This window comes from Simochromis diagramma, unplaced genomic scaffold (genome assembly GCF_900408965.1).
Source record: "Simochromis diagramma unplaced genomic scaffold, fSimDia1.1 OVJJ01000343.1, whole genome shotgun sequence".
NCBI classification, from domain to species: Eukaryota; Metazoa; Chordata; class Actinopteri; order Cichliformes; family Cichlidae; genus Simochromis; species Simochromis diagramma.
The window spans coordinates 293184-305842 of NW_024386831.1; the positions used below are offsets into that span (position 1 = coordinate 293184).

At 36.9% G+C, this 12659-nt stretch overlaps 1 protein-coding gene across 2 annotated transcripts in view; it reads left to right on the forward strand.

Annotated features, from left to right (window-relative positions):
• Positions 1-12659, forward strand: part of thsd7ba (thrombospondin, type I, domain containing 7Ba) — a 183885-nt gene that overhangs the window by 119544 nt on the left and 51682 nt on the right. For both annotated transcript variants that reach the window (XM_040027377.1, XM_040027378.1), the window contains exons 13-14: positions 1573-1676; positions 8146-8337. In XM_040027377.1, the coding sequence (XP_039883311.1) occupies positions 1573-1676; positions 8146-8337 (296 nt within the window). The remainder of the gene's footprint in view (positions 1-1572; positions 1677-8145; positions 8338-12659) is intronic.

Sequence of the window (12659 nt, forward strand, 5' to 3'; positions counted from 1 at the left end):
TTATAATGAACTGCTTTCTTTTTTAATCCAAGGACAAGTTAACTCAGCTTATCTGCCATATAAGAGCACACGGTAAGAAGTGAGTGAGCTATTTTTGAAATCATGACTAGGGTGCATTATTAGAGTTAAATGATGAGGTTTAAATGGCACAAGATGGAAGAATAAACAGGTAAGTAAATACAAATTCTGGTTTATATTCAGATGTTATGATACATGGTTAAAAACACATATAAATATAAAATTGCAATTTTGAATGATAATATGATACGAACACAGGTTGATAAAAAAAAAAATTCAGCTGCATGGGATAGTTTTGGTAAATTTTATGTTTTTTACGGTGCGGAATGCAAAAATGATCTCCATTTCCCTTCATCATGTACCGTTATTTGCAAAATATGTGGAGTTTAAATTTAAAAAAGCAATGAAAAGCATAATTTTTTTGAGATTCTTTACCTTTCGCTATGAACAAAATAAACCTGTTGGGACACGATCATCTGAGCTCCTTACACCACCAAACTACCATTTCGGTTGCAGACCTGTGTAATTACCTGGGAATGAGCTTCAGCTATGTAACATAGCCACAAGCTTTAACATCAGAAACTTGATATTTGACATTCACTAAAGGAGTATGACTGGTAAAATATGTGTTCATCTTCATTTGCTCTGCTTGATATGCTATATTCCTTAAAAAATCTAACTATTCATCTGTGTTTTGAGTACAAGGCCAACCTGTTTTCGTCATAAATTCTCAAACTACTACCATGTCCCAAGCTTAGAAAAAAATAATTAAAAAAAATACTGTTTATAGAATCGCAGGACAAATACCTTAAAAAACAAATGACATTACAAATGTAAAACACCTTTAGAGAAACATTTACAGCTGCTGGCTTCATGGTCTTACTTTTAAGTAATAGTCTCATTTGGAGATACTTCCCAACAATGGCTGGATGTCTCAGCTCAGTGTGATGCTTTCAGATTTGTTGCCAGTTTGGTTTCCTCCAAAATCTGCTCAGATGTAAACTCCTTCAAACACCTATATCTTCATTTCTTCAGCATACTGCTCCGTCTCAAACACCACTAGCAATAGATATGCTGGAAAGTTGTTGGCAGTTGGCCTGGTGAGGTACATGCACTTCACACTAACCATTCATGTGCAAGAATGAGCGTTTAACCATAAGACACAGTTAAGCGTTTAACTGAGTTTTTCTAGTATTTAATGTGAATTCATGTACCTAATTTTAGTATTCATACATAAGCCCCCCCCCCCAAAAAAAAAAAAAAAGAACCAACACCAAGAATTTACGCAGAAGTGTTTTCAATAAAATACCAATAGAGCAATGTGACCTTCACAAACTGGACAAATTCAATGCCATAATATTTTCATTTTCATTGTAAAATCAAAAATGGCACTCACTTCCATTTTTCCACATTCAGTGCTGCCTGTGGTCCAGTTCACGGCTACAAACTCGCACTTCTGAGAAGAATATAATGACACCTTTAGCGTTTCTGTACTTAAAACTGTAACAAGCCGCTGCCAGCCTAAAGTTCTTCTTCCTTCGCGTTTCGGTCTAGGTGGAGGACGCACAAATGGAGCAGCTGTTCTCTAGTTCCTGAATCTGTGAGACGTGGGCTGTCGGGACCAGGAGAAACCTGTGGAAAAGGTTTAGAAACAAGAGGCAAGTTGTAGCCCTAAATCAGTGCATTCTCTTCACTTTATATTTCCCAGCTGCTACCATTTCACCTATTTTCAGCGTTGCTCTTCCATCTATATACCATCTTTACTTAATGAGACCTAATAGTCCTTTCTGAACTGCTCCTCTAACAAGCAAATGGCAGAAACGTTAAGGAAGACAGCAATTTGTTCAGTGAATATCATTAGATGAACCTTTCTGTGCTTTCTTGACAATTTCATCATGTCACCAGTCTCTTATTAATGTATGTAGCAAGTCCTGCCATCACGGGCTACTTAGTATTTGCTTTAATAGAAATGAAAAGCCAGAGCTAACACCATGCAGACCCTACATGCACTCATATGTTCTGACTCACAACTTCAAAGTAGACTCACAACTGACTGCATTTTATGTTGGATGAGATTTTGAAGGTTTCATAGCTTTCTCTGCTTTTCTAAAGTCAGGCCGAAAAGAACCTATATTGATGCAGTGCATCAGGTTTTTTCTTCACCTTTTTGCTCACCTTTAAACTAAAAAAGATGGACATTAAAACGAGGAAATTATTGTGTAGTTTATTTTTCCTTGTCATTATGTCATCCTCTAGTTTACACTGATTTTGCTGAATGCATTCCTATTCTGTTTGCTGTTCTTTTATTTGCAGCATATCAAATCTTTTAGAACATTATATTTTGTAATATCTGCAAAATATCGCGTGCAAGGCAGAAAATCTCAAAGTCACAGACTAATAATAATTTTTTTTAAAATATGTCCTTCGTTGTTTCTATACTCGAGCTATGGCTCTATTGCCAATTACTTTGCTCCAGTTATGCCACAATTTGACATTTATGTGCCCTCTCATTGACTTGGTTAAGCCTAAGCTGAGTGAACGTAGCCTCTGAAATCTTTGTTGTTTAAATCCTACATTTAAATTCAGTGTTTTTACCAATTGCAAATTTCACTCTCACACTACAGTTTTTGAAATGTCACAGGTATTTAACTTGGCTATCAACTAATCATATTCAAATAGGAAGCTCTAAAGGTCAATGAGGCTTGCTCTTAACCTAGGAACACTGCAAACACTTTTCCCATCTTCATCGAAAAGTCATAGAAAGTCACTTGAGAAATGTCAGTTGTAATTATACTGCTACGTAGAAATCAGTGATGCCGAGAGCAGAAATGCTATAAAGTTCTCAAGGCAGTAAAATAATGCTCTGAAAACTTCTCTTGAGCCATATAAGTACATTAGAACAGCCGGTTCCGGTAATGCATCAGGAAGCTGCTTGCCTTTAAATGAGTGCAAAATGATTCAATTAACACCTATGGCTTTTTAATAATTTGAGCCTGTAGCAGTCATTTCCACAGATCCTCTGAGAAGCATAAGGATGTTCATCAAGGATATGACACAGGAATCTACACAGTCCAAAAATCACACAACAAGCTAAGAAGTGAATTTTTCAGCCCTCGATTTGTGGCAGGCAGTTTTCCTATGGAGAGCAGAATTACTTCTACAACATTGTTAACATTATACAGACTCAGATTTTGGTTGCAATAATATGAAGAATAGGGGAAATATTAGTTTTTAATTAAAGCCTTTTTGTGGTGTAAAAATATACACGTTTTTATTAACTTATTTATTAAGTAGAGGTTTAAAACCTTTGAAGGTCCATTAAACTTGAATTGTTCATATACATTTTTTCAACATAATCCATGACTATAGCTAGAAGGTTGAGATTAATTGGTAAGGCATGACCCTAATACAGTATTCAACTTTGAATTATTTCCCCCAGACTTGCTATTAATTATAGTTGCTCACATCCTGTTGTAAGGGTGTGAGAGATGAGATGATAGCTACTTCAAACGCTTCTCTTCATTGAAAAATTGAATATGAAAAGTTGCAACATTAGTATGTCAGACCTTGATCCTCCTTCAGTGCAAAATCTAGGCTGGCTTTTAGCTGCTTGTCTTTGGCTTTCTTCAGCAGCTTGAAGTGAATCATGTTTCCGAATACACTGTATGGACAAAGGTATCAAAGTCATCTTTGAATTGAGCTGTTTTCAGATGCAGTGCCACACGTGCTTAAGATCAGCTGCCTAGCCACTCAGTCTGCTTTTACAAGCATTTGTAAAGGAATGGATTGAACTAAAGATCTCACTGAGCTCATTTGAGCATGGAATTGTAATAGGATGGAACCGCAAGTCAGTTTGTGAAATTCCTTCACTCCTAGATATTCCATGATCAACTGTAAGTGGTATGATCACAATGCGGAAGCATTTAGGAACCATAGCAACTCAATATGCTTCTCAGTACTGAGTGCTGAGATGCGTAGCGCATATGTGCACTGCATGCTAAGGTGAATTGTGCATATCAGGCTGCATCTTTGCATGATGGTAGTTAAGCAGATTACATTTAAGAGTAACTGTCGTTTTTTAACCTGTTTACCAGGTTGGTCAACAACTATGAATGTAATCCTATCTTCTTGACAACATATGTACTGTTTAAATGATCAGCATAAAATGTTAACATTGCATTGTGGTTCTACCAACTAGCAATGCACTATGAAATTTGCCCTCTGTTCTCTGGTCACGAACAGTCCATAGTGTTTTTTTCTAATCTGACACGTCAGCTTTCATATCTGTGATAGTGAGCAGCAGATCACAGCACAGTAAGGCATAGATTTTTTTAAATCACCAGAATTCAACTCTGCTTCTTATTGTGTTACCCATTAACATGTTTCCTTTTAACTTTATATCTGTACATCACTGAAATATATTTGCTTTAAGGTAGATGTAAGTGTATTAACCTTGGGTTTATCTCATATTTCTTTGACTTAATTTCTAACACTGAAAAGTAAAAACAGACACACAATCTATGTAGAAACCACTATTACTTTCCTTGAGATAGGCAGCATTTTAGTTGCAGTTGCCTCTACTGGGAGAAAGAAATGTTTTAATACAAATACCGTGCAGCCTCTGGAAACTGACTAGTGATGATAAATGTCACTATGAATAGTTTAAAGACGGTAGAAGAACAACTTAAAGAGCAACCAGGGCTTTTCTGCCTAGTCAAAACCAGTCAAAATGTTGTGAACCTCAGGCTCAGAGCTTTACTATAATATTAAAATAATAGTCAGAATTTGCAACATATTGGCTCTGTAAACCTCAAATCCAATCACAAATATTTCCTTGCCTTGGGTAAATACTTCCATGTCCGTGTGAATCTGGCCTCATGCCAGATTCAAGGCATGTTGCATGAATGCTAATGTCTAATAATGTGCAGAACGAGGAGAGGTTTGTGTTATACAACTAACACGCTGAGGTGCTCGCAGATAAGAGGCATTAGTAAATGAAAGATCTGACAAGATGAATTAGAACCTTTCCAAATAAATAAAAACACTAAACGAAAGAGAACACTTGACTGCAGATTACCTGTGTGAATTTGTAGCTGATAACCACTAGAGTGATCTGTTTGTCAGTGCATATTGCACTACATACTGTGTCTAAATTCAGCCAAATTTTGTATCATAACCAGCTGGATATGTTATATTCCTCCCTGAGTAGAACTGGAACCGTTGTGAGTAATTATTCAGTAGAAAGTGAGTCATGCTGATGATCTTTTGCTCCAGGAAAGATGTGACTTAATGGCTATGATGAATCCAGTCCACATTACTCTTCACAATGCATTATACTGAAGAACATTATACAAGCAGTATGACTGAATTAAAATGAAGATGATGTTTGATGGTGGATGTGTGGGCTGGATATATAATGCATTAAAAACTTTGTATTAAGTAAAGATGTAAAACATAAAATCTTCTGGATTGGACTGAATAAAAGAGAAAGAAATTTGATGTTTTTAAAGAATCTCTTTTACCTTCAAGCTCTTTGGGATTTTAAAAAGGCAGAATATGACAAGCCTCTTGAAAGCATACCCTCTATAAATGGCACTCCAACATACCTTTCTAAGTATCTATATAATCAGAGATGATCCTTGTCATTTGCTGGGATGCCTTGACAAAAAGTAACCACTTGTAAGAGGAGATGATGAGATGATGCGGGTGTAGGCAACCAGAGCCTGAAAGAAACATGGATAGACTAGATGGCCCCCAGTCAAAACAAGATGACAACGAGATAGTATTCTTAATAAGAAGCTTCTGGGGATCACATAGTTGGGTTTTCAGTGAGACTAGCTAAAAGACAAGACATAAAAAAAAAGTATTTTTCAATATATTCTCACGTCTTAAGTGTTTGATGGCTTACAGAATTAACCTATAGACAAACATGCAGACTTTTGTATAGCTATGCATTTGACCATTACATAAATGCACTTTAACAACAGCTACCATCCTCCTTGTGCTGCCTGTGCAGAAGCCTTGTATGTAAATGACCATCCCACGCCTTTTCAGCAGACATGTAGAAACCAAACAGTTTTTGTCAGAGGGCAAAATTTAAAAGTCAAATACAAATCAATACAATGGATTAAAGGCATGTTTGTAGATCAGTGAATCCTCAAAGACTCGGAGGTCTTGCGGGAGGAGAAGTTCCCCTCACTGGCAAGAATAATTTATTTAAATCCCAGAGTGACAGTGCAAAGTATTTGAACATTATAATGCCCTGTGCAGTTTGTTTGTTTATCTACGAGGATTCCTTTTTCAAGGCGTCAAAGTCCATTCAACCTTTCCTTCACAGTTAACAGAACCTGGCGAAGCTAAAAATGTTCCTCTGCCTTCCATCAGCCAGCAAACTCGAGCCAATATGTCCACAGGCATTGTTTTGTTTTTTTAACTTCATTTTCTTTGTGTTTTTTTTTTTTTTTATTTAAAACTCTACACACAGTACTATTTTTAAGCAGCTACTTTGTGTGCAGTGTCTGAAAAATGAGTTCCATGAATCTGGGAGGGACAAATCATTCCTTTTATCAACCAGTAGATGTGTTGATTATTGTAATTCAGATGTTTTATTTACTTTGTTTTATTGTTTTGTTTTTAAATCTGGGTAGTGTTTCAATTATTATGCTATTTGATTTGCAAAAGCACTTATCACACAATCTATTTCTTTTACTTTATTTAAATGTCATGCATGCATTTCTAACAAATGGATGTGCTTTCTTCCATAATATGTTCCCTTTGTAGATTAGATAATTAGGTGTATAACTAACTGTCTATAAAATATCAATATTCCTGCAACATTTGTCTAAACATATTTATTGATACACCATTTAACTCAAACTTCATTACCATCATTGCTTGTGCTTAATGTGTGGTTTGCCATGCTAGGATATTAAGTTACACAAATGCTAATTATCAATGATTGAGGGTCTTAAAAGCCATCCTGTCAAGTAAGCTCCAATTTTACTGTCTCAGACTCCAGTCTTATTTTGTCATAATTGTAATTACGATCTTTCCCTATCTGTCAGCAAATCATAAACAGTTCTTCAAAGGAGTTTTTGAAAGCATCTTTAACCCATTTTATTTCAGCATAGTGTGATATTGTTAGGTTTCTGTTTATTTTTTCTTTGGGCATGCTAATGTGCTAACTTGGCCTTTACCCAAAGGAATGGAAACGATTATTTTTGGTGAGCCATTAACCTGCCTGCAGGTTAGGATTGGGCATTTTCAGTGAAAAGTACTTGATTTATTACTATGTAATCCTGATATGCTAAAGCATTGCTAATATTAAACCTGTTAAGCATCAAAATGTTAACGTTACTGTTAATTGAGCATGTTGAAACATGTTTGTTTAAAGTAAAATACAGTCTCACAGTACAGCTTTTAAAAACTCATTCTGATCTATCCCTTATATTGATTGTTCCTTTTGCTCTTGACCTTTGATGATGCCAGCTGTTGCATTTTCTGAAAAAGACACCTCTTACATCTTCCATTTATTTGCATTCATTTATTTATGTCTAAAGGAAAGTAACAGGCTAGACTGTGAAATGTTTCTTCTATTCAACTGAGCGCTAGACCCACTATCAGTAAAAGAAAAGAAAAAAACACGTCTGCTTTTGTTATGCAGCTAATGTAATAATTCATGGCACACCCTGGCACATATTGCTGAATTGTAATGTCTCTATCCCTGTTTGATCAGGCTCCAATAATTTCATTTTAAAACATGTAGATCATTCTGTCAAAGCTATTAACCTTTTATGTTAAGCTTTTATTATGAATGTCCTGTTTTTATACAATAAATCATAGTTATCTAAAGAAGTCTGATAATGGTGTTGAGCTTGAAGGTTGAATTACCATTTCACTTGATGCTAACATGAAAGCTGCACCAGAATATTCTAACTATGGCTACACTGTGGAGGCATTTTCTTTCTTCAGTCCAAGCAACCTCACATAAAACTGTGAACCTTTTCTCAGGCATAGTAGGAATTTTCGAAGACTATTTTACAGTAGCGACGACTGAATTTTGGCTTGATGAAGAATGGCTTGTCATTTGTGCAATGTATAACTGAAATGGCATTCTTGTAATTGCAGGAGTCAGTTGTGTTGGGCAAAGCGGAGAGTCTGCCAATATGACAGAGTGCCTGCAATGGGCTGGTCCCTTGCCCCCTCAGATCAGAGAGTGTCGGGTGGCTTGCAAGGATGACTGCACTCTAACTGCATGGTCCAAGTTCTCTGAATGTGCTGGATGTGGCAGCTCTCGAATACGAAAGCGTTCACTTGCAGGTAAAGACTCGTTATTCACGGATTGTGAGACACCCGCAATTTCAAGGCAACTGTTTAATCTTTGCTGGTAGAACAATTGGATTGTGTTCTCAGGTCAAGCATTCTCACATTGTTGTTTTATATTTTTATTGATATGACTGGTAGTCAATTTGGAAATAAATAAAAGCAGAGAGGATAAACGCTTTTGTAATGTCTGAGCGTGTGGCAGTTTTCTTAAGTCAGAATATACCAGTTCAGACCTAATGCATATTAGTGAAAGATTAAAAAAAACTTATGTTGTTTCACTTTTACATTAAATTACAAAATTAATGAACATTTTTCATGTCCTTCTGCATTTACTTCAAACTAATGAGTCTTGTTTATTTATTCATATTCTATTACTGCAGATGGTAAAAAAAATTCTTTTGTAAAATTTGAGTAGAACACTGCCAACTTTTGACCAACTTCTACAGCTTTTTATTGTTTTGTTTTTATTTTAACTAATTGTTAATTACAAAATTATAGTTTAAAAGAGTAGAACAACTTTGAAATCTGGAAAAAAAAATGAAAACAAATGAACTGTGGCAAGATCTCAGCTTGTGTGGCAAATTTTCTGCCTTTAATATAAGTATGAATGATGTCCCTGAAGTCTTTATTTGCTACAGGTGTGTTGTTTGTGCTTAAAATCTCATTACAACATTGACAGCAATCAAAATATATGTAGCTTGCCAGTGTACACCTACACGCACACTATACTGCCAAAAACATTCCAAAAAACTCATCCATTCAAATTCAGATGTCCCAATCACTTCCATGGCCACAGGTGTATAACATCCAAGCATCTAGGCACACAGACTGCTTCTACAAACATTTGCAACAGCTGACATTTGCTCTCAGGAGCTCAGTGAATTCCAGTGTGGTACCATGACAGGATGCCACCTGTGGAACTGGAAAGTCCAGTTGTGCAATTTTCTCACTACTAATTATTCCACCATCCATTATTACTGTTATTATAACAAAGTGGAAGTGAATGGGAATGACAGCAACTCAGTTATGAAGTGATACACCGAGTAAAATCACAGAGTGGGGTTAAGAGATACTGATGTGCAGAGATGTCGCAAACCTTCTGCACAATGAGTCACTACAGACCTCCAAACTTCATGTGGCTATCATATTACCTCAAGAAACAGTGTGTAAAAAGCTTCATGTAATGACTTTCCATGGCAGAGCAGCTGCATCCAAGACTTACATCACCAAACACAATGCAAAGTGTCAGATAGTGTAAAGCACGCCGACACTGGAATATAGAGCAGTAGACATGTGTTCTCTGGAGTGACAAATGCTTCTCCATCTGGCAATCCGATGGATGAGTCTGAGCTTGGTGGTTGCCAGGAGAACGGTACTTGTCTGACTTTATTGTGCCAGTTGCAAAGTTTGGTGGACGGGGTTGTTGGGCTGACCTTTTAGCTCCAGTGAAAGGAACTATTAATGCTTCAGCATATCAAGACATTTTGGACAATTTTATGCTCCCAACTTTATGTGAGCAGTTTGGGGATGGCCTCTTCCTGTTCCAACATTGCTGTGCGCCAGTGCACAAAGCAAGGTCCGTAAAGACATGGATGAATGAGTTTGGTGTGGAAGAATCTGACTGGCCTGCACAGAATCCTGACTTCAGCACCTTTGAGATGTGTTAAAGGCCCTAAGAGACTGTCACCCAGGTTTTCTCATCCAACATCAGGGCTCACAAATGCACTTCTGGATGAATGGTCAAAAATTCCCATAAACACACTCCTAAACCTTGTGGAAAGCCTTCCGAGAAGAGTTGAAGCTGTTATAGCTGCAAAGGCTGGGCCGACATCAAATTAAACCCCATGGATTAATTTGATGTCAATTGTGTTAAGGCTGACTAGTGAATACTTTTGGCAGTACACTGTATTACTCAGTGACACTAAAATTTACTAAACAAATATAGCATTTTAAATGTATTTATGAAGAAATGTACAATACTGTAAAAACTCAAATGTGTTTTTCCAGCACTTTGTTACAGTGTGACTTCACACAGTTCCTGTAGTTTAATATCACGTCTAAATTTGATCCCTCACAGCTTGTAGTCTCTTATTTTAGTACAGATGGCAAAATTCTGAATTACATCCTGTGGTTTCAGACCAGGCAGGATACTATTTGTCTACATTAATATTTTATCTGTTGCTGGAGGGGTTGCAGTAAACATGTCCTGTCTCCTTCTATATTGCTCTTATAATCCACCACATGAAATCAAGTTTAGCTCATGGGGAAGTGTGTTAGCATAATTGTCTGTTCATAGCAGTCAGAACATGTGAATATTTCAATTCATTTGTGTCTTTATCACTTTTTATCACCAAATTTATCTGGACATTTGATTGGAAATGATCCTACTTTCTTTACCAAGTGTAAGGATAAAGAAGTTTGTAAACTACAGCATACAGTCATTGCAGCCGGTGTTATCCTTTTTAACGTTGGTATTAGATTGGTCAGTCATCCAATAGTCAAGGTGTCTGTATGCCTATAGGTACCAGGGCAGAAGAATTTGGATGGTTTTCAGTTGTTGAGTCTGTCTGTTTGTGTGTCTCATCATGGCAAAATCTGATCTTTGAGACAGCTACTCTAGTGGGAACTATTAGAAAGGCAGCTTTGAGAGCACTGGAAGAATTTTATGTCTGTTTGTGTGGATGACAGTGAAATAATTTTCTCAAAATGATTTCAGCATTTGAAGATATTTGACAGGATACAGGTGGATAAAGGACATTAAAATCAAGGTCGAATTTGGAAATGAGTACTAAGCAACCAGTGCTTTCAGTGCTCTCAGTGTTCTCTGTTCCCATCTAGTCAACTTTTTAAATTGACTAGATGGGAACTAATGTATTAAATTAATGTATTTTTACTATTGTATTTTGAAATACCTTTATCTGGTGAAGCATATACCAGCCTCATATACCAGTGGCAAGCACTATACTTGTCTGTAAACTGAACAGAGGGATTGCACATGTAGAGCTCTGCTCAAAGACTCAGTGAGTGGCAGGAGAGAGGGAGAAACTGGAAAATGTATTTTATGTACTTTACGCCATGAAGCACCAAACGGTTAACCACATATTGGTATCTATGATCTAGATCACCGTAAACTATATTTAGTGGACTTAAGTAGACAAATATCATCAGAGAACTAAAATTCGTAACATGTACCTTATCTTTATCCCTACATTTCTTTCTAGGTTTGCTTTTACAAGGTTTTAATATTGCATATTATTAAAAGTAAACTAATAAAATGCATTAGCTACCTTAACAACTGCCAGGACAGGACTAGGCTTGTAATACACTGATGGAGATCCAAGTGACAAAAGGCAATGTAAAAACTAACCTCTAATCATTACAGGTTAAACAGGGTGGAAAACTTGCAAAAGCAAATATACATTCAATAGCCACTTTATTGATTTCTAATGTAAATATGCATTTAGGCACATTGACATTGTCAAAACGACCTGCTGAAGTTTAAACATCACATTGGGGAATAAAGGTTATTGAAGTGACTTTGAATGTCGCATAGTTGCTGTTGCCACACGGGGTATTCTGACTATTTCAAAAACTGATGATCTACTGGCATTTTACCACACAACCATCTCTGGATTGCAAAAAAGGAGATCATACCCAGTGAGTGGCAGTTCCCTTGCTATTGCAGAGATCAGAGGAGAATGGCCAGACTGCTTTGGACTGACAGAAAGACAACAGTAAGCAGAAAATCATATTTTAATGCACAACCTTCAAGCCTTGAAGGTGATGCACTACAGAAACAGAAGACGACACCAGGTCCCTTTCCTGTCAGCTGCAATAGTAAAATAAGACTACAATCTCATGGTATACTGTAGCTGACAAGTTTGCACAGTAGAAGATTGGGCGCATGTTGCCTGGTCTAATGAGTTCTGCTGCAACATTTTTATGGGTAGCATCAGAATTTGGCATAAGCAACATGAAAGTATGGGTCCATTCTGGCTTGTATAAACAGTTCAGGCTGGTGGTGTAATGTGTAAAGGTCTGGGGTATATTTTCCCAACATCCTTTGGGCCTCAGGTAACAACTGAGCATCATTTAAAAGCCACAGCCTACCTTGGCATTGTTGCTGACCATGTACATCCCTTTAAGACCACTGTGTAGCCATCCCTTAAAGACCGATGCCTCCTCTATAGGGATAACACTCCATGTCACAAAGCTCAAATCATCTCAAAGTGATTTTTTTTAACATGGCAGTGAGTTTCCTGTACTCCACTGGCCTCCACATTCTCCAGATATCGATCTGACAGAGCATGTTTGGG